The following is a 22,839-nucleotide window of genomic DNA, read 5'->3' on the forward strand; positions in this document are numbered from 1 at the left end:
AGGCTACCTGCCACCCAAAGACTACCTGCCACCCAAAGGCTACCTGCCACCCAAAGGCTACCTGCCACCCAAAGGCTACCTGCCACCCAAAGACTACCTGCCACCCAAAGGCTACCTGCCACCCAAAGGCTACCTGCCACCCAAAGACTACCTGCCACCCAAAGGCTACCTGCCACCCAAAGGCTACCTGCCACCCAAAGGCTACCTGCCACCCAAAGACTACCTGCCACCCAAAGGCTACCTGCCACCCAAAGGCTACCTGCCACCCAAAGGCTACCTGCCACCCAAAGACTACCTGCCACCCAAAGGCTACCTGCCACCCAAAGGCTACCTGCCACCCAAAGGCTACCTGCCACCCAAAGGCTACCTGCCACCCAAAGACTACCTGCCACCCAAAGGCTACCTGCCACCCAAAGGCTACCTGCCACCCAAAGACTACCTGCCACCCAAAGTCTACCTGCCACCCAAAGGCTACCTGCCACCCAAAGGCTACCTGCCACCCAAAGGCTACCTGCCACCCAAAGGCTACCTGCCACCCAAAGGAAAGAAGTCCAAAAAAACTCAAGGGCTCAAAGGGTTATTTGGGTCTGTATGGTTCTGCACAGAACCCCTGAGGAAGCACCATTTTTGTGTGTGTAGTGGTCTCTGACTTGTGGTCGGACTCGCTCAAGTGAAACAAACTTAAACTTTCGCCTTTTTTCAATGCTGAATAGAATGTCATTGAGTAAACAGAAAGGTGTTATAATGTATTTTTTCTCAAACATGATTTGTGAATTTAAAAGTAATCCAATAACTAATCAAAGTACGTGTAATCTAATTGCAATATTTTAGCTGGTAATGTAACGGAATAGTTCGTTTTTTTGGTAATAAGATTACATGTAATCCGTTACTCCCAAACCCTGAATGTGAATGTGTGTGTGTGTGTGTGTTTACTCGGCTCTCCTCTACAATAATATTGTATTTTGGGTGAAAGTATTTATTCCACATTTGATGGGACTATAAATGGCACACATTTTTAAGCCTATGGGGAATGTGCAATATTTCTGTCTATATGAAGGTGGTTATAACCTTAGAACTTGGATTTGGCTATGCCTTGTATAAAACTGTGATCAATAGCCGTGGCTCTGTGCTGCTGTCCATGGTGCTGAAAGCCTTAAAAACAAAAGCCTAAAAACAACAATGTAGAGTAAATCAAATGGAGACGCAATCAATAAAGCCTTAGCTGAATGCACACAACATTTTTAAGTGTCAATGATCATTGTTTTTAGCCGAGATATCCGTAGAGAGTCACTCGGTTTTAATTTACATCCGTGTGCCACAACAAGTATGTCAATGATATATATAAACCCAGGATTGCGTATGCTATGTATTGGCCAATAAAAGGCTTTGAAGCCACCGGTCGGCCATATTGGAACTCCCCAGAAGGAGCAGTCCTCCATAGGAAGTATTTAAATTCAATGTTTCAAGGAAAGAATTACATACAGTGGGGAGAACAAGTATTTGATACACTGCCGATTTTGTAGGTTTTCCCACTTACAAAGCATGTAGAGGTATGTCATTTTTATCATAGGTAAACTTCAACTGTGAGAGACGGATTCTAAAACAAAAATCCCGAAAATCACATTGTATAATTTTTAAGTAATTAATTTGCATTTTATTGCATGACATAAGCATTTGATACATCAGAAAAGCAGAACTTAATATTTGGTACAGAAACCTTTGTTTGCAATTGCAGAGATAATACGTTTTCTGTAGTTCTTGACCAGGTTTGCACACACTGCAGCAGAGATTTTGGCCCACTCCTCCATACAGACCTTCTCCAGATCCTTCCGGTTTCGGGGCTGTCGCTGGTCAATATGGACTTTCAGCTCCCTCCAAAGATTTTCTATTGGGTTCAGGTCTGGAGACTGGCTAGGCCACTCCAGGACCTTGAGATGCTTCTTACGGAGCCACTCCTTAGTTGCCCTGGCTGTGTGTTTCGGGTCGTTGTCATGCTGGAAGACCCAGCCACGACCCATCTTCAATGCTCTTACTGAGGGAAGGAGGTTGTTGGCCAAGATCTCGCGATACATGGCCCCATCCATCCTCCCCTTAATATGGTGCAGTCGTTCTGTCCCCTTTGCAGAAAAGCATCCCCAAAGAAGGATGTTTCCACCTCCATGCTTAACGGTTGGGATGGTGTTCTTGGGGTTGTACTCATCCTTCTTGTTCCTCCAAACACGGCGAGTGGAGTTTAGACCGAAAAGCTCTATTTTTGTCTCATCAGACCACATGACCTTCTCCCATTCCTCCTCTGGATCATCCAGATGGTCATTGGCAAACTTCAGATGGGCCTGGACATGCGCTGGCTTGAGCAAGGGGACCTTGCGTGCGCTGCAGGATTTTAATCCATGTTGGCGTAGTGTGTTACTAATGGTTTTCTTTGAGACTGTGGTCCCAGCTCTCTTCAGGTCATTGACCAGGTCCTGCCGTGTAGTTCTGGGCTGATCCCTCACCTTCCTCATGATGATTGATGCTCCATGAGGTTAGATTGTGCATGGAGCCCTTGACCGAGGGTGATTGACCGTCATCTTGAACTTCTTCCATTTTCTAATAATAACAGTTGTTGCCTTCTCACCAAGCTGCTTGCCTATTGTCCTGTAGCCCATCCCAGCCTTGTGCCTGTCTACAATTTTATCCCTGATGTCCTTACACAGCTCTCTGGTTTTGGCCATTGTGGAGAGGTTGGAGTCTGTTTGATTGAGTGTGTGGACAGGTGTCTTTTATACAGGTAACGAGTTCAAAAAGGTTCAGTTAATACAGGTAATGAGTGGAAAACAGGAGGGATTCTTAACCTGTAGTGACACCCCATCCCGTGAACGGGACCGTTGTCATCATCTGACACTAATTAGCATAACGCAACGGCCATAAATCTTCCTAGAAAATATTCCTATTCATGAAAATCACAAGTGAAATATATTGGAACACAGCTTAGCCTTTTGTTAATCACCCTGTCATCTCAGATTTTCAAAATATGCTTTACAGCCAACGCTAGACAAGCATTTGTGTAAGTTTATCATAGCCTAGCATAGCATTATGCCTTGCTAGCAGCAGGCAACCTTGTCACGGAAATCAGAAAAGCAATCAAATTAAATTGTTTACCTTTGATGAACTTTGGATGTTTTCACTCACGAGACTCCCAGGTAGACAGCCAAAGTTAATTTTTTCCCAAAATATTATTTTTGTAGGCGAAATAGCTCCGTTTGTTCTTCACGTTTGGCTGAGAAATCGCCCGGAAATTGCGGTCACCACAACGCCGAAAAATATTCCAAATTAGCTCCATAATATCGACAGAAACATGGCAAACTTTGTTTAGAATCCATCCTCAAGGTGTTTTTCTAATATCTATTCGATAATATATCCATCGGGACAATTCGTTTTTAACTAGGACCGATTGGAGTAATGGCTACCTCTGTATTTTACGCGAGAATCTCTTTCAACAGAAATGCGTAAAACTACGTCACAATGCTGTAGACACTTTGGGGAATACGTAGAAAGCGTAAGCTCGTTGATGGTACATTCACAGCTGAATAGGGAGTCATTGGAACGCAGCTTTCAAAACCTGGGGCACTTCCGGATTGGATTTTTCTCAGGCTTTTGCCTGCAACATCAGTTCTGTTATACTCACAGACAATATCCTTACAGTTTTGGAAACGTTAGAGTGTTTTCTATCCAAAGCTGTCAATTATATGCATATTCTAGCATCTTTTCCTGCCAAAATATCCCGTTGAAACGGGAACGTTTTTAAATTTTTTATGAAAATACTGCCCCCTAACACAAAGAGGTTAAAGAAAAACTAACAGGTCTGTGAGAGCCGGAATTCTTACTGGTTGGTAGGTGATCAAATACTTATGTCATGTAATAAAATGCAAATTAATTACTTACAAATCATACAATGTGATTTTCTGGGTATTTGTTTTAGATTCCGTCTCTCACAGTTGAAGTGTACCTATGATAAAAATTACAGACCTCTACATTCCTACAAGTAGGAAAACCTGCAAAATCGGCAGTGTAACAAATACTTGTTCTCCCCACTGTATATTTAAGTATTTTTGTTGTAGTGGGGACAGTAACATTAGTACGTTATAAAATATTATACTTTAAGAAAAAAAAAATCATATATTTTTTCATGTTATATTTTTATGTTTAGCTGACATAATAACATTTTAAAGTATGCATTAAGGTGTCTGTAATATAATAAACATGGCAAAAAGAAGTGTAGATATTAATAAATACATTTCTATAGCTTCCAAAATATGTTTGCCACTGGTGGGGAATTGCCAAGATGGTGGCGTGGTGGCTTCTAAACACAAATCTAGTAGTATATATATATATATGTTAGTAATCTAGTAGTGTATATATAAATAATTTATTCATATCCATGATGTAATTATTTAAAATAACAGTTCATAAGACAAGACATGTTGTGGATAACATGTTTGCAAAATAACTCATAGGCATGCTGTTGTCGTGATGTGACTTTCATTAATCTGATGACTGTTATTTATCGAATCAACTAACTATATTTAATTGTTACCTGATTAAATTAATCATGTAACAATTAACTCATTAGGAATTTGGGGCACTACGAAAGAAGTTGTTTAACAAATTACCTTCTCCCGAATTAAACTCTAAAGATATATAAGATATATATGTTATATATCGATAACAGTCACTTATTAATCATTACCTCATATCAGTCTCATTCTGCAAGTCACAGACTTCTGGAATCCCCAAGAACACCAGCCTTTTCGGATTATTAATTTCTACACAAATTGATTGAATTATTTATTTACTGATAAGATATGACAGCTTGTTACACATATGGAGAGGGAGGGGTAGATAAAGAGAGGGAGAGACGAAGAGAGTCAAACTTATCGTACATTTGGAAATTACCCTCAAAGTAATAATAATACTTTGCTCATGAACCACCGCCCATTTGGGTAAGTAATATAATGTATTTATGTGTAGATGTCTTTGTCCTTTGGCTCTCTGAAACCAATCGATCCTTCTATGGGAAGTGGCTCGATGGGTGTAAGGCTCTTCTTGTCCATCAGAGGTCACAATGTCCTTCTTAGTTGCTCCGGCTTGTAGTGGATGTTTCTTCAGATGCACCAATGATTGTCTGAGATGGGATCTTCTCCTTCCTTTCTCGGATAGACAGTCAAAGTTCTAGGACCACTTTTACATGCCCAGCTGCAAACTGGAAATCTTAAGGTCTTTATCTTCTTCAGCTCGTGTTGAGTCTTAGAGTTTCAACCATTCGTAAAGTTCAGCTCACGTTGTCCATCTGCTGGTCTGAAGATGTTAAATTCTTAGCGAGTCCTTTTAAGCACTGGTCGGAAAAGCGGTTCCATCACAGTGACACGCTATTCTGACCGCATTAGGGGCGTGGCTTAGTTCATATGCAATGGACATGAAAAAATATTATCTCATTAGAAAACCAAAATCACATTCATATCTTAACAAAAATAGTTTCATCATTCTTAATATTGTATTAACATCATATTGGATGGAAACTTGAAAGCTAGAATGTGTTTCTAAGTTACAGTATATGGCACATACAGTTTTTAATAACATCACAAAATATTTAACAATATGACATGATTATTCTTTAGGTCCCCACTGACCATTCCTAACATTCCTATCGTAGAAATATTGTTCCAATATTCACTTTGTTTGACATTAGAAAACATTCTCTCTCTCTCTCTCTCTCCCTCCCCATCTCTCTCTCTCTCTCTCTCTCTCTCTCTCTCTCTCGCTCTAAAATGTTTACATGTTGCATTGACAATATGTTGCTATAGCCATGTAGCAATTGATTAATATGTATATTTTCTATGCAGGATTTGAGGTGTATCAGGATACAGAGAGGGAATAACAAACGGACCTCAGAGGCATTGATGGCATTATGTTCCCTGTGTTCTCATTATTTTCCAATATATTTTGAGATGTTATTTGTTTACCATCCCCTGCCTGCCTGGGGTAGCATGTGAAATCAGAATATTGTAAATGCATTACAAATATGCTCATATTCCTCTCATTCTCTCTCTATATTTTTCTGTCATGCTCTCTCTCCCTAACCTTCACCCCACCTCTCTTCCACACTCTCTACCTTAACTCTCTCTCTCTCTCACACACATGCTCGTCTCTCTACCTGCCCCCCCCCTCCCCTCCCCCCGTCTCCCTCTCTATCGTTTCTGTAGGAATTCTGGTGTAGAATTTGAACCAGAGGAGAGCCCAGGCAGCAGCAGCAACAGTAGCAGTAGTAGCAGCGACAGCAGTAGTGGGGCGGTAGATGCCCTACCCCCAGCCCCAGTTCCTCCCCAGGCCCCTGCAGGAGAGAAGAGAGAGGATAGCTCCTGCTCTGACTCAGGCAGCTCTGTAGAGTCCAGCGAGGAGGAACCTGCCATGTTCTCTAACTTTTTAAGTGGTGCGAATCCCCTCAGCTCCGTCTCTTCTGCTGTCAGAGGAAGTCTGTTTGGGGATAATACGGAGGGGGACAAACAGAAAGCAGGCACTCAGCAGCCTGGGTCAGGCCCTGGCCCTCGGAAGGCCCCGCAGCAGGGACATAGGAAACAGGACCAGGCACCTCCTAAACAGGCAGGACCCCAGCTCCAGGGGAATGGCCAGGCTGGTCAAGCAGACAAACCTAGCGGGCAGCAAGCCTCCACTAAGGGTGGACCAAAACAGCAAGCCCCTGCTAAGGGTGAACCACAACAGGAAGCCCCTGATAAGGGTGGACCTCAACAGCAAGGATCTCATAAAGGTGAGCCTCAACAGGAAGGACCTGGTAAAGGAAGACTACAACAAGCCCCCCAGCAGCAAGGACCTCCTAAAGCTGGACCACAACAAGATTCCCCTGTGGTAGGGGCTCAACAGCAAGCCCCTGCTAAGGGTGGACCACAACAACAATGGTCACCTAAGGTTGGGGCTCAACAAGAAGCTCCTAAGTGTGGACCACAACAGCAAGGTTTGCCTATGTTTGGAGCTCAACAGCAAGCCCCTGCTAAAAGTGGACCCCAACAGCAAGGTTCACATAAAGTTGGGGCTCAACATCAAGCTCTTACTAAAGTTGGACCCCAACAACAAGGTTCACCTAAGGTTGGAGCTCAACAGCAAGCCCCTTCTAAGGGTAGACCACAACAGCAAGGGTCCCCTAAGGTTGGAGTTCAGCCACAAGGGTTCACTAAGAAAGGGACTCAGCAGCAGGGCTCCCCCAGGACTACACCACAGCAGCAGGCTTCTGGTAAACCTGGGACTCAGTCTAATGCTGGACCTATGGCTGGAGCTAAACCCCTGTGTCCAGTGTGCAACACTACTGGACTCAACCTGAACACCAAGGAGCCACCCAACCATAACACCTGCACACAGTGTAAGACTGTCGTCTGCAGCTTGTGTGGCTTCAGTCCTCCTGACTCGGGTGTAAGTAGAGATTCATTCCAGTATATATTTAACATTAGAAACTGAGTGGTTTGACCCTTGAACTCTGATTGGCTGAAAGGCATGGTATATCAGACCGTACACCACGGATATTACAAAATGTTTAGTTTAGCTGCTGTCATTACTCTGGTAACCAGTTTATAATAGCAATAAGGCTCCTCGAGGGTTTGTGATATATGGCCAAAATACCAGGCACTCTGCGTTGCGCGTAAGAACAGCCCTTAGCTGTGTTATATTGCCCATATACCACACCCCCGGGCCTTATTGCTGAAGTATACAGTACCAGTCAAAAGTTTGGACACACCTACTCAGTCAAGGGTTTTTCTTTATTTGGACTATTTTCTACACTGTAGAATAATAGTGAAGACATGAACACTATGAAATAACACGTATGGAATAATGTAGTAACCAAAAAAGTGTTAAACAAATCAACATACAGTGCCTTGCAAAAGTATTCGGCCCCCTTGAACTTTGCGACCTTTTGGCACATTTCAGGCTTCAAACATAAAGATATAAAACTGTATTTTTTTGTGAAGAATCAACAACAAGTGGGACACAATCATGAAGTGGAACGACATTTATTGGATATTTCAAACTTTTTTAACAAATCAAAAACTGAAAAATTGGGCGTGCAAAATTATTCAGCCCCCTTAAGTTAATACTTTGTAGCGCCACCTTTTGCTGCGATTACAGCTGTTAGTCGCTTGGGGTATGTCTCTATCAGTTTTGCACATCGAGAGACTGACATTGTTTCCCATTCATCCTTGCAAAACAGCTCGAGCTCAGTGAGGTTGGATGGAGAGCATTTGTGAACAGCAGTTTTCAGTTCTTTCCACAGATTCTCGATTGGATTCAGGTCTGGACTTTGACTTGGCCATTCTCTTCATGTTTATTTTTGAACCATTCCATTGTAGATTTTGCTTTATGTTTTGGATCATTGTCTTGTTGGAAGACAAATCTCCGTCCCAGTCTCAGGTCTTTTGCAGACTCCATCAGGTTCTTCCAGAATGGTCCTGTATTTGGCTCCATCCATCTTCCCATCAATTTTAACCATCTTCCCTGTCCCTGCTGAAGAAAAGCAGGCCCAAACCATGATGCTACCACCACCATGTTTGACAGTGGGGATGGTGTGTTCAGCTGTGTTGCTTTTACGCCAAACATAACGTTTTGCATTGTTGCCAAAAAAGTTCAATTTTGGTTTCATCTGACCAGAGCACCTTCTTCCACATTTTTGATGTGTCTCCCAGGTGGCTTGTGGCAAACTTTAAACAACACTTTTTATGGATATCTTTAAGAAATGGCTTTCTTCTTGCCACTCTTCCATAAAGGCCAGATTTGTGCAATATACGACTGATTGTTGTCCTATGGACAGAGTCTCCCACCTCAGCTGTAGATCTCTGCAGTTCATCCAGAGTGATCATGGGCCTCTTGGCTGCATCTCTGATCAGTCTTCTCCTTGTATGAGCTGAAAGTTTAGAGGGACGGCCAGGTCTTGGTAGATTTGCAGTGGTCTGATACTCCTTCCATTTCAATATTATCGCTTGCACAGTGCTCCTTGGGATGTTTAAAGCTTGGGAAATCTTTTTGTATCCAAATCCGGCTTTAAACTTCTTCACAACAGTATCTCGGACCTGCCTGGTGTGTTCCTTGTTCTTCATGATGCTCTCTGCGCTTTTAACGGACCTCTGAGACTATTACAGTGCAGGTGCATCTATACGGAGACTTGATTACACACAGGTGGATTGTATTTATCATCATTAGTCATTTAGGTCAACATTGGATCATTCAGAGATCCTCACTGAACTTCTGGAGAGAGTTTGCTGCACTGAAAGTAAAGGGGCTGAATAATTTTGCACGCCCAATTCTTCAGTTTTTGATTTGTTAAAAAAGTTTGAAATATCCAATAAATGTCGTTCCACTTCATGATTGTGTCCCACTTGTTGTTGATTCTTCACAAAAAAATACAGTTTTATATCTTTATGTTTGAAGACTGAAATGTGGCAAAAGGTCGCAAAGTTCAAGGGGGCCGAATACTTTCGCAAGGCACTGTATATTTTATATTTGAGATTCTTCAAAGTAGTCACCCTTTGCCTTGATGACAGCTTTACACCCTTGGCATCGTCTGTGGTTTTTTCTTTAAACTTTTGACTGGTTGTAACGCTCGTCGTCGGTGGAAGGAAGAGTGGACCAAAGCGCAGCGTGGAAAGTGTTCATGATATTTATTTACAAGAAACACTCAAACAAAAATAACAAAAACGAAAGCGAACAGTTCCGTCAGGCACAGACACTAACCAGAAAATGACACCCCACAAAACCCAAACGGAAAATCACAACTTATATATGATCCCCAATCAGAGACAACGATAGACACCTGCCTCTGATTGGGAACCACACTCGGCAAAACAACAAAGAAATAGAAAACATAGATTTTCCCACCCAAGTCACCTCCTTTCCTAACCAAACATAGAGAATAAATAAGGATCTCTAAGGTCAGGGCATGACACTGGTACTGTATATTGTTAGTAATTTATCAGTTATTTAACAGTAGACCTAATATATTATTTTTGACCTTAGTTCACCTTGTAGCATTTGTACTATGAATCGCATTCTATGTCAAACTGTTTGTACAGTGGAGAATTGAGCATAATTGGGCCTGGCCAACTTGATTTGATCAGTCAGAATATTGACTTTAGTTACCACTTAGCAGGCTGCTTCAAGAGAGTAATCTGATTTATTGACAGTTCAGTCAGCATGCTCACTACAGTCATTAACATGGTAGGAGGGTAAAGACTGTAATGTAAAGACGAAGACACAATGTTATTCTAATATTCACATATTTTGAACAATAAATTAAAACCATTATGTACTACTAGTATGAATTTAGAACAACAGATAGATCATGAAAAAAAAACCTTGATCATGATAATGGTTCCCAGATGTGTTTTGTTAAAGAAAATCAGTATATGATGCTAAAACCATGATTTCCATTGCAGGGTAAGGAGTGGCTATGTCTGACATGCCAGATGCAGAGAGCACTCGGAGGCTCTTACCCACCTGGACCCCCTAAGATGAAGCCCCAGCCTTCACCCAACAAAGCCTCTACATCTCCTGCACCACAGAACAAAGACACTCCAACACCAGACTCCCCTCAGAGAAAACCTGCTACATCAGCAACACAGCCACCCAAGACAGAGGTTGCTAAAGCAGCAGACCCTCAGAAACAGCTCAGATCAGCTCCTGCTCAGAAGACAATACAGGAGAACCGGAGAACATCAGGGCTTCAGAAACCACCAGAGCAGCCAGGCCAACTTGGGCTTAAGCAGAGTAATGCTACCCCATCCACACAGCAGGAGCCTGGGAAGCCTCAAAGAAGTGGAGCCTCTCCTGCCAAAGCTGTGCCACCAGAGGCCCAGCCCACCAAGAAGGAGTCAGGGGGATTCTTTGACTTTGGTGGTCCTAAATCTCAGCCTGCCCCCTCAAAGCCTGAAGAGTCAGTGTCTGGGAAGATGTTTGGCTTTGGCTCCTCTATCTTCAGCTCTGCATCCACTTTGATCACCTCAGCTGTTCAGGATGAGCCCCGCTTCACACCGCCAGCTTCCCCCAAGGTGTCTGCACCGGTCCAGGCTTCTCCCAAGATGCCCCCTGCAAAGGAGATCAAACTACCTGCTGCTCAGAGAGCAGATGAGAAGAAAGCAGAGCAACCCCAGCAGGCCACGTTTCCCCCATCAGTACAGGCCAAAGTGGACAAACCCCCATCAGAGCCTCCAAAGGGAGCAGCATCCTCCCAACCAGCTCCCAAAGCAGGCCAGTCCACCTGTCCACTCTGCAAGGTGGAACTCAACAAGGGCTCCAAGGACCCTCCCAACTACAACACCTGCACGGAATGCAAGAACACTGTCTGCAACCTCTGTGGATTCAACCCCATGCCACATGTTACCGAGGTAAGATGTCTGTATCCTTTTCACTGCTCTGTGGCTGTATTTATTGGTTAATAGTATAACAATATTTTCACATCTACTTTCCTATGCCCTGGCAATGCTGCCATTAACCTATGTAGACCCATTGGTGCTGTGGTGTCACTATAATATTTTAGAAGATGCTATTTCACTGTCACAATCCCTTCAAAATTGACCGCGTCAATATAGTGCAATAAAATGCTAGGTAATATTAATTAGCTGCCACCACTTTACTACAAGCTGTTAAATCTTACAATTTGATGCTGACGACTCATTAATTTGCAATTATGCAATCGATCATGCGTTGAGCCAGAGACTGGGTTTCAGAAAGGGTAATGTAAACAGGCCCCACGTCACACTAAGTTCTGATTTCTACACAGTCATTAGTGGGTAAGGCCTACATGATCACTGCCACTCAGATGCACTCTGGTGTACATGATGGTTATAAAGCAAGCTATTTTTAGGAAGTGATTATCTCTAAGAGAGTTTTAACTGGCTTGCTTAATGAGTCATTCTGTCAAATCTCTCATCATCAATGTTCATTGGAGCAGAGTAAAGCTAGTCTTGCTTCACTGTGTAGAGACGGATGCAAGGCTGTAGCACAATAATCAATCTGGTGAATGCACACAATTATATATTATCTCTCCAGAGGCACTATTCTGACCCAAAGCTTATAACCAAAGCAAGCACACACCTTCAAGTGTAATTCCAGACCACTGTACTGGGTTCCCCAATGCCTGGCTATGATTGAATCTTATACCTTCGCTGGCATGCTTTGTGATGGTTTCTGATAGAGATGCATTCAGCATAATGGTTTTAGTGAGATATTCACAGCTAAATCCATGCTGGCGCGGTAATGACACGTGTTTGTGATAGGTCGAAAGCTGCTGTAGATAAAGCCTTTTTATCCCCAGACTGCGCTACACTGTCAGGGAACACCATGTTGGGTGGTGCTCTAAATGGACACTCCGTCTTCTAGGTTATCTGCAGCACAAAAGGACTTGACACTTGACTCTGTAATTCAATGCACACTGTTTGTAGGGTAGATTGGCAAGGACAGTCCAAGGCCACTTGATCTCACGTGATGCCAGTATAGACTCATGATAGTGGTCTACACTAGTAATCTGCAGAATGGAGAGCTTGCTATGTTTGTGAGTAGAATGGGTTGATTATATAGACCCACTACTGTGATTGAGATAATTTAGGTGTTTGATCGCAGGTTAGTATTTTTCATAATGAATCTTGTTCTGGAGGAAGCTCTGCAGCGTGTTCACTAGCTGGCACAGCCACAAAGTCATAAATTCTGATTTTAAACCTAACCTTAACCCTAACCTTAACTACACTGCTTACCCTAATGCCTAACCCTAACCTTAAATTAAGACCCAATATCACATTTTTGTTTTCATTAATTTTTACAATATAGACAATTTTTACTTTGCACCTGGCCTATCTAGGTGAAAGTCGCTCATTTCTGCCTTCAGGACAAGACTCATGACAATAAACGTCAACCTGCTGTTTCACCTGACAGTCACTGCAGTACCATAAAGAGAAACAGAATAGTTTTGCCTGTGACTTGGTAAACAGCACATTTCTAAGAAGTGATAAGATCAGTTAGTGTTATCAGTGCTTTATGCAGACCTGTGCCTCTCTTACCATCACAGAGGCCTCGTACCATCACAGAGGCCTCGTACCATTACAGGAGGCAGTAGGAGGTATGGTCAACTTTTCCACAAGTGGCCTTTGGTCTGATAGCCTGCATTATGTGCTTCCCTCAGGAGTGTGGTATCACTATCAGAGAGCAGATAAACAGATTCGAACACCAAGCTCATGTATGTAGACCTGATGGTCCTCTGACCATTTACAGTATCCCACTGCTGGCTTGCCTTTGAAGCTCAGCATGGTCAGTCCTGGTCAGTCCCTGGACGGGAGACCAGATGCAGCTGGAGGTGGTGTTGGAGCGCCAGTGGGGGGGGGGGCACGCTTCCCTCTGGTCTTAGGAGATCCCAATGCCCCATGGCAGTGATGGGAACATTGCCCGGAGTAGGGTGCCGTCTTTCAGATGGGACGTTAAACGGGTATCCTGACTCACTGTGGTCACAAAATAATCTGATGGCACTTATTGTAAGAGTAGGGATGTTAACCCCAGCCACCTAATCACCTCTCATTCCTAATTGGCATATATCACTCCTCACCTCTCCACCTGATAGCTTATGTGTGGTGAGGGTTCTGCCGTATATTGGTTCCCGTGCATCACCCAAGTGCGTGCTACACATTGGTGGTGGATGAGGTGAGCTTCCCCCTTGCTATGTAAAGCGCTTTGGATGTCTAGAAAAGCAGTATATACAGTGTGTTTGGAAAGTATTCAAAAATGTATTAAATAAAAATAATCCTCATCAATCTACACACAATACCCCATAATGACAAAGTGAAAACAGATTTTTATAAATGTTTGCAAATTTATAAAAAATAGAAATACCTTATTTACATAAGTACACAGCCCCTTTGCTATGAGACTCGAATTGAGCTCAGGTGCATCCTGTTTCCATTGATCATCCTTGAGGTGTTACTACAACTTGATTGTAGTCCATCTGTGGTACATTCAATTGATGGGACATGATTTACAAAGTCACACCCCTGTCTATATAAGGTCTCACAGTTGACAGTGCATGTCAGAGCAATTACCAAGTCATGAGGTTGAAGGAATTGCCGTAGAGCTCAGAGACAGGGTTGTGTTGAGGCACAGATCTGGGGAAGGGTACCAAAAAATGTCTGCAGCATTGAAGAACACAGTGGCCTCCATCATTCTTGAATGGAAGAAGTTTGGAACCACCAAGACTCTTCCTAGAGCTGTCCTGCCCGACCAAACTGAGCAATCGGGGGAGAAGAGCCTTTTGTCAGGGAGGAGACCAAGAACCCGATGGTCACTCTGACAAAGCTCCAGAGTTCCTATGTGGAAATGGGAGAACCTTCCAGAAGGACAACCATCTCTGCAGCACTCTACCAATCAGGCCTTTATGGTAGAGTGAAGCCACATCTCAGTAAAAAGCACTTGACCGCCTGCTTGGAGTTTGCCAAAGACTCTCAGACCATGAGAAACAAGATTCTCTGGTCCGATGAAATCAAGATTGAAATCTTTGGCCTGAATGCCATGTGTCGCGTCTGGAGTAAACCTGGCACCATCCCTAAGGTGAAGCATGGTGGTGGCAGCATTATGCTGTGGGGATATTTTTCAGCTACAGGGACTTGGAGAATAGTCAGGATCGAGGGAAAGATGAACGAAGAAAAGTACAGAAAGATTCTCAGGACTCAGAGTGGGGCGTAAGTCCAATTTCCAACAGGACAATGACCCTAAGCACACAGCGAAGACAACGCAAAAGGGGCTTCGGTACAAGTCTCTGAATGTCCTTGAGTGGCTCAGCCAAAGCCAGGACTTGAACTCTGGAGAGACCAAAAAATTGCTTTGCAGCGATGCTCCCCATCCAATTTGAAGGAGCATGAGAATATTGGGAGAAACTCCCCAAATACAGGTGTGTCAAGCTTGTAGCGTCATATCATAGAAGACTCAATCACTGCCAATGGTGCTTTAACAAAGTACCGAGGAAAGGGTCTGAATACTTCTATAAATGTGATTTTTCATTTTTTTTATTTTTATACATTTGCAAAAAAATTTACAAACCTTTTTTTGGTTTGTTATTATGGGGTATTGTGTTTAGATTGATGAGGGAAAAAAACAATTGTATCCATTTTAGAATACGTCTGTAAGGTAATAAAATTTGAATAAAATCAAGGGGTCTGAAAACCTTTTGCATGTAAAATCAATTATTATTATTGTTACTATTTACAGTAGGGGCCATTGGAATTGTGAGTGCAGGCAGTGAGCTATGTAGGACACATTATCGACCTGGAAGGATTTTGACCTCATCCCGTCAGTAGAGGATGCCTGGTTATTCTTTAAAAGGGCTTTCCTCACCATCTTAAATAAGCATGTCCCAATAAAAAAATGTAGAACTAAGAACAGATATAGCCCTTGGTTCACTCAAGACTTGTCTGCCCTTGACCAGCACAAAAACATCCTGTGGCGTACCGCATTAGCATCGAAAGCCCCCGCGATATGCAACTTTTCATTGAAGTTAGGAACCAATATACACAGTCAGTTAGGAAAGCAAAGGCTGGCTTTTTCAAACAGACATTTGCATCCTGTAGCACAAATTCCCAAAAGGTTTTGGGACACTGTAAAGTCCGTGGAGAATAAGAGCACCTCCTCCCAGTGGCCCACTGCACTGAGGCTAGGAAACACTGAGGCTAGGTAAATCTACGATAATCGAGGATTTTAATTAAAAAAAATATACGGCTGGCCATTCTTTCCACCTGGCTACCCCTACCCCGGTCAACAGCTCTGCATCACCCTCATCAACTTGCCGAAGCCCCCCCCCCCCCCCCCCACACACACTTCTCCTTCACCCAAGTCGAGTTAGCTGATGTTCTGAAATCTGGACCCCTACAAATCAGATGGGCTAGACAATCTGGACCCTCTCTTTCTAAAATTATCCACTGCAATTGTTGCAACTCCTATTACTAGCCTGTTCAACCTCTCTTTCATATTGTCTGAGATCCCTAAAGATTGGAAAGCTGCCGCGGTCATCCTCCTCTTCAAAGGGGGAGACACTCTAGACCCAAACTGTTACAGACCTATATCTATCCTGCCCTGCCTTTCTAAAGTCTTTGAAAGCCAAGTTAACAAACAGATCACTGACCATTTCGAATCCCACCGTACCTTCTCCGCTATGCAATCTGGTTTCCGAGCTTGTTATGGGTGCACCTCAGCCACGCTCAAGGACCTAAACGACATCATATCCGCCATCGATAAAAGACAGTACTGTGCAACCGTCTTCATCGACCTGGCCAAGGCTTTCGACTCTGTCAATCACCCCATTCTTATCGGCAGACTCAACAGCCTTGCTGTCTCAAATGACTGTCTCGCCTGGTTCACCAACTACATATCAGATAGAGTTCAGTGTGTCAAATTGGAGGGCCTGTTGTCCGGACCTCTGGCAGTCTCTATGGAGGTGCCACAGGGTTCAAATCTCGGGCCAACTCTTTTCTCTGTAAATATCAATGATGTCGCTCTTGCTGCTGGTGATTCTCTGATCCACCTCCACGCAGATGACACCATTCTGTATACTTCTGGCCCTTCTTTGGACTCTGTTTTAACATACCTCCAGACGAGCTTCAATGCCATACAGCACTCTTTCAGTGGCCTCCAACTGCTCTTAAATGCAAGGTAAACTAAATGCATGCTCTTCAACCGATTGCTGCCTGCATCCGACTAGCATCACTACTCTGGACGGTTCTGACTTAGAATATGTGGACAACTAAAAATACCTAGGTGTCTGGTTAGACTGTAATCTCTCCTTCCAGACTCACATTAAGCATCTACAATCCAAATTTAAATCTATAATCGGCTTCCTATTTCGCAACAAAGCCTCCTTCACTCATGCTGCCTAACATACCGTTGTAAAATTGACTATCCTACTGATCCTTGACTTGGGTAATGTCATTTACAAAATATCCTCGAACACTCTACTCAGCAAATTGGATGCAGTCTATCACAGTGCCATCCGTCTTGTCACCAAAGCCCCATATACTACCCACCACTGCGACCTGTATGCTCTCGTTGGCTGGCCCTCGCTTCATATTCGTCGCCAAACCCACTGGCTCCAGGTCATCTATAAGTCTTTGCTAGGTAAAGCCCCGCCTAATCTCAGCTCACTGGTCACCATAGCAGCACTCACCCATAGCACGCGCTCCAGCAGGTATATTTCACTGGTCATCCCCAAAGCCAACTCCTCCTTTGGCCTTTCCTGCCAGGTCTCTGCTGCCAATGACTGGAACGAATTGCAAATATCACTGAAGCTGGAGACTTATATCTCCCTCACTAACTTTAAGGATCAGCTGTCAGAGCAGCTTACTGATCACTGCACCTGTACACAGCCTATCTGTAAATAGCCCACCCAACTACCTCATCCCCATTTTCTTGGTTATTTTGCTCTTTTGCACCACAGTATCTCTACTTCAACATCATCATCTGCACATCTATCACTGCAGTGTTAATGCTAAATTGTAATTATTTCGCCACTATGGCCTATTGCCTTTCCTCCCTAATTGTACTACATTTGCACACACTGTATATAGATTTTTCTATTGTATTATTGACTGTACATTTGTTTATCCCATGTGTAACTCTGTGTTGTTGTTTTTGTCGCACTGCTTTGCTTTATCTTGGCCAGGTCGCAGTTGTAAATGAGAACTTGTTCTCAACTGGCCTACCTGGTTAAATAAAGGTGAAATAAATGTTTAAATTAAAAAAATACATTTTAAGGCTGATGATCAGCTCCCTCCTAAGTGACAGTCAAAGATATAGCCTCTTGTGTAAACAACATAGAGTATTTACTCTGAATACTATTGGCTAATGGCTACAGTATAATAATATCAATCAATAATTGCTTAATTACCCAAAAAGGTGTAATTAGCGAACTTGAAATAATTACGAATATATTTTACACAATGGGTGAACGCTGTCTTCTCTAATAGTTCATTTCATACTTGAATTTCCTTGAGGACACTGACATGAATTTAAACCATCTTAGCTTCAACACAACACAGTAGCAATGTCTTGTTACTGATGTTTAGTGGCAACTAGAATTGAAAATCAGCTTGGGCTCCTCTGCAAAGACTTAAAACTCACTCATGATGACAGGCACAGAACATAGTGAATGTTTTCATGAAGGTGTTTATCAGCAGAAAGGAACACTGCTTTTGCTGATTATGTTGAACATGAAATCAGGTTAATAGATGATATTGAACCATGTAGCATCATGTTATTTGACCATCTTAACACTGTTGTTTTCCTTCAGGTGAAGGAGTGGATGTGTTTGAACTGCCAGACGAAGAGAATGGAATCCCCAGGACCTCCCATGATAAAACCCCAACCTTCTCCCATCAACGGTTCTGCACCTCAGAGGACCACTGTCCCACCCAGCACACCCCAAAAGAAAGGCACTCCAACACCAGACTCCCCTCAGAGGAAACCTGCTACATCAGCAACACAGCCACCCAAGACAGAGGTTGCTAATGCAGCAGATCCTAAGAAACCTGCCAGCTCAGCTCCTGCTCAGAAGACAATACAGGAGAACCGGAGAACATCAGGGCTTCAGAAACCACCAGAGCAGCCAGGCCAACCTGGGCTTAAGCAGAGTAATGCTTCCCCATCCACACAGCAGGAGCCTGGGAAGCCTCCAAAAAGTGGAGCCTCTCCTGCCAAAGCTGTGCCACCAGAGGCCCAGCCCACCAAAGAGCAGTCAGGGGGTTTCTCCGACTTTGGTGGTGCTACATCTCAGCCTGCTCAGTCAAAGCCTGAAGAGCCAGTGTCTGGGAAGATGTTTGGCTTTGGCTCCTCTATCTTCAGCTCTGCATCCACTTTGATCACCTCAGCTGTTCAGGATGAGCCCCGCTTCACACCGCCAGCTTCCCCCAAGGTGTCTGCACCGGTCCAGGCCTCTCCCAAGATGCCCCCTGCAAAGGAGATCAAACTACCTGCTGCTCAGAGAGCAGATGAGAAGAAAGCAGAGCAACCCCAGCAGGCCACGTTTCCCCCATCAGTACAGGCCAAAGTGGACAAACCCCCATCAGAGCCTCCAAAGGGAGCAGCATCCTCCCAACCAGCTCCCAAAGCAGGCCAGTCCACCTGTCCACTCTGCAAGGTGGAACTCAACAAGGGCTCCAAGGACCCTCCCAACTACAACACCTGCACGGAATGCAAGAACACTGTCTGCAACCTCTGTGGATTCAACCCCATGCCAAACGTTTCTGAGGTAAAACAACCAGAATCTCTTTATTACTGTGTAAATTAATTATGAGTGCTATATTTAAGCAATAAGGCATGGGGGGTGTGGTATATGGCCAATATACCATGGCTAAAGGCTGTTCTTATGCACAACACAATGTGAAGTTCCTGGATACAGCCCTTAGCCGTTGTATTTTGGCCATATACCTCAAACCCCCAAGGTGCACCATTGCTATTATAGACCAGTTACCAATGTAGTTAGAGCAGGTAAAGTAAATGTTTTGTCATACCCATGGTATAAGGTCTGATATACCACAGCTTTCAGCCAATCAGCATTCAGGGCTCGAACCACCCAGTTTATAATATTATTTAGACAAGGCTCTCTCTTTTATAGAAAAGTTCAGATAGATAAATAATCTCTCCACAAATCATCCATAGGAAAATTGTAGTCATTCTGAAATTAAATTGTTATCTGTCAGATTTGACATGTCTATTCGTTTCGATCAATGTATTTCAGTTCCAGAAATAACTTTTAGACATTGCACAGTTGGTCTATTCATTACTTGTTTAGTCTCTCCTCATACAAATATGGTAGGAAAAACCAGTGTGGTAAGGTTTTAGACTGTATGAATAGTTTGGGATTTTAGTATATTTGCATTTACTGACAATTTCTAGCCTTTATAAAAGAGAGACAATGCAAAGTCTCATGTGAAGTCGTTATGACTATTTCATTTCCTGATTTGTTCTTGACACATATTAATTCTACCAACAGTAGCATGGTACTAGACTTATAGTGAATAGAAGTGGAATTTTAGATGGTTCCAATAGATCTCTTTTACAATGTGCTTGGTACGTATGCAATACACCAAATACTTAAATTGCAAGTCATGTTAAAGCTCAAAACAGCAAGAATGATGTATCATAGTGTGCTGGACAATTTATGTCCTAGAGAGTAAGGAAAGTGTCTGATGATATCACTGCAGAAACATTTGCTTGTGCCACTTTCCATCATGCGTAGAAAGAGCTGTATAAGAAATGTATCCAATTCTGTATTCCTTTTACAATGTGAAAATGTTTAAGGTGAAGGAGTGGCTGTGCCTGAACTGTCAGATGCAGAGAGCACTAGGAGGAATGGAAGATCCAGAACATCCCATGATGAAACCCAAACCTTCACCCAACCAAGTCTCAGCTCCTGCTGCTGCTCGAAAGAAAGACACTCCAACATCATCTGGTCCCTATAAAGTAGCCACTGCACCAGCTTCACCCAAAAAGGAGCCAGTGATTCGAACCTCTCAGCCTGTCCCCTCAAAACCTAAAGACTCTGTGTCTGGGAAGATGTTTGGCTTTGGCTCCTCCATCTTTAGCTCTGCATCCACGTTGATCACCTCAGCTGTTCAGGATGAGTCCCGCACCACACCGCCAGCTTCTCCCAAGGTGTCTACAACAGCCCAGGCCTCTCCCAAGATGCCCCCTGCAAAGGAGATCAAACCACCTGCTGCTCAGAAATCAGAGGAGAAGAAAGCAGAGCAATCACAGCAGGTCAAGGTTCCCCCATCAGTACAGGCCAAAGTGGACAAACCCCCATCAGAGCCTCCAAAGGGAGCAGCATCCTCCCAACCAGCTCCCAAAGCAGGCCAATCCACCTGTCCACTCTGCAAGGTGGAACTCAACAAGGGCTCCAAGGACCCTCCCAACTACAACACCTGCACAGAATGTAAGAACACTGTCTGCAACCTCTGTGGATTCAACCCCATGCCACATGGATCAGAGGTAAGAGAACATGACAGTTCAAGTGCACTGCTTTTAGCAAGCAGATGTCCTGTTATCACTTATGGATGCAGCTTTTTAGAAGATTACAAAGTACAGCCTCATGTTCACTGATTTGTTTCTAAATGATCAAATCACAGTAGTCTGTTTTGATGATACACATTAGCTATTTTTTTCCACAGAACCAGCTTTGTAGATGATACAAATTATGCAGGCTCTCTCATTTTTCCTGTGTTTACATAACAACGTTTTTTATTAAATGCAAAGCTGCAAGTATGTATAGGCTACTTTAGCCAATCAATACCAGTCATAATTTGTGTAGATTTCCACACAGATATTGTATTGACTTATTTTTTCCCCAAAAGCATACATGATTATATTTAAACTTTAAATAGACAACCTAACTGATGCAATAACTGGGTCCTGAAAAATATACCAACTGTGTAACTTCCTATGCACATATTCAGCCATTTGTAAAGTTAGATTGGCATGAATTGAACTCCGCTAGATACCAACAGGAAACCTGAGTATACAGTATATATCTAACACATCCTTACTATTTCAGGTGAAGGAGTGGCTGTGTCTGAACTGCCAGATGCAGAGAGCTCTTGGAGGAATGGAACCCCCTGGAACTCCCATGATTAAACACTCGATCAGCAAAGTCTTTACACCTGTTGCTCCTCAAAAGAAGGACACTCTCACCCCTGCTGGTGTTCCAAAAGTGGCCACTTCACCAACCTCTCAGCCTGTCCCCTCAAAACCTAAAGACTCTGTGTCTGGGAAGATGTTTGGCTTTGGCTCCTCCATCTTCAGCTCTGCATCCACGTTGATCACCTCAGATGTTCAAGACGAGTCCCGCACCACACCTCCAGCTTCTCCCAAGGTGTCTGCAGCAGCCCAGGCCTCTCCCAAGATGCCCCCTGCAAAGGAGACCAAACCACCTACTGTTCAGAAAGCAGAGGAGAAGAAAGCAGAGCAACCCCAGCAGGCCAAGGTCTCCCCATCAGTACAGGCCAAAGTGGACAAACCCCCATCAGAGCCTCCAAAGGTAGCAGCATCCTCCCAACCAGCTCCCAAAGCAGGCCAATCTACCTGTCCACTCTGCAAGGTGGAACTCAACAAGGGCTCCAAGGACCCTCCCAACTACAACACTTGCACAGAATGCAAGAACACTGTCTGCAACCTCTGTGGATTCAACCCCATGCCAAACGTTCCTGAGGTAATACATTACAGTTCTTTGAATTCATTTCAACATAATACAATTATGGCTACTCTATCAATTTACCTGTGCCAACCAGAGCTCCCAAGTGGCACAGCGGTCTATGGCACTGCATCTCAGTCCTAGAGGCGTCACTACAGACCCTGGTTAGATTCCAGGCTGTATCACAACCGGCCGTGATTGGGAGTCCCATAGGGCGGTGTGCAATTGGTCCAGCGTTGTCCGAGTTAGGATTTGGCTGGGGTTGGCCGTCATTGTAAATGAGAATTTGTTCTTAACTGACTAGTTAAGTAAAGGTTAAATATATATATTTTTTTAAAACAATATTTTATTCAATTCAAAGTTAATTGACAGGGACATTTTTGTAGCAACCTAGTTGGTTACTTGTATTAATTGCTTCAGTTACAAAAAATGCTAAATTTGTATTCAACTATAACTACAATATTCATCAAGTTACTTAGAGCAATGACTGGGCATGTTGTATGCAGACTGTATATTCACATGGAAATATTCAGCAGTATATTTATGAAGATTCCTTGAAATGATTTTATCCAGCTATTATACCAACAGGTAAC

At 43.4% G+C, this 22,839-nt stretch overlaps 2 protein-coding genes across 7 annotated transcripts in view; one reads left to right on the forward strand and one right to left on the reverse strand.

Annotated features, from left to right (window-relative positions):
• LOC110496093 (metabotropic glutamate receptor 3) overlaps nt 1-22,839 on the reverse strand; it is a 918,426-nt gene that overhangs the window by 485,310 nt on the left and 410,277 nt on the right. The gene's annotated exons all lie outside the window — the stretch shown is intronic.
• LOC110496136 (uncharacterized) overlaps nt 6,388-22,839 on the forward strand; it is a 156,820-nt gene continuing 140,368 nt past the window's right edge. For 5 of the 6 annotated variants that reach the window (XM_036955517.2, XM_036955518.2, XM_036955519.2 and 2 more), the window contains exon 1: nt 21,615-22,264. In XM_036955517.2, the coding sequence (XP_036811412.2) occupies nt 21,641-22,264 (624 nt within the window). In that variant the 5' untranslated portion in view covers nt 21,615-21,640. Of the gene's footprint in view, nt 7,462-10,472; nt 11,421-18,349; nt 19,307-20,358; nt 20,713-21,614; nt 22,265-22,839 lie in introns of those variants that run through there. The other variant, XM_090207679.1, reaches the window with a different exon arrangement.

Source organism: Oncorhynchus mykiss, chromosome 2, assembly GCF_057628025.1.
Source record: "Oncorhynchus mykiss isolate SJ-2025 chromosome 2, ASM5762802v1, whole genome shotgun sequence".
Taxonomy (NCBI): Eukaryota; Metazoa; Chordata; class Actinopteri; order Salmoniformes; family Salmonidae; genus Oncorhynchus; species Oncorhynchus mykiss.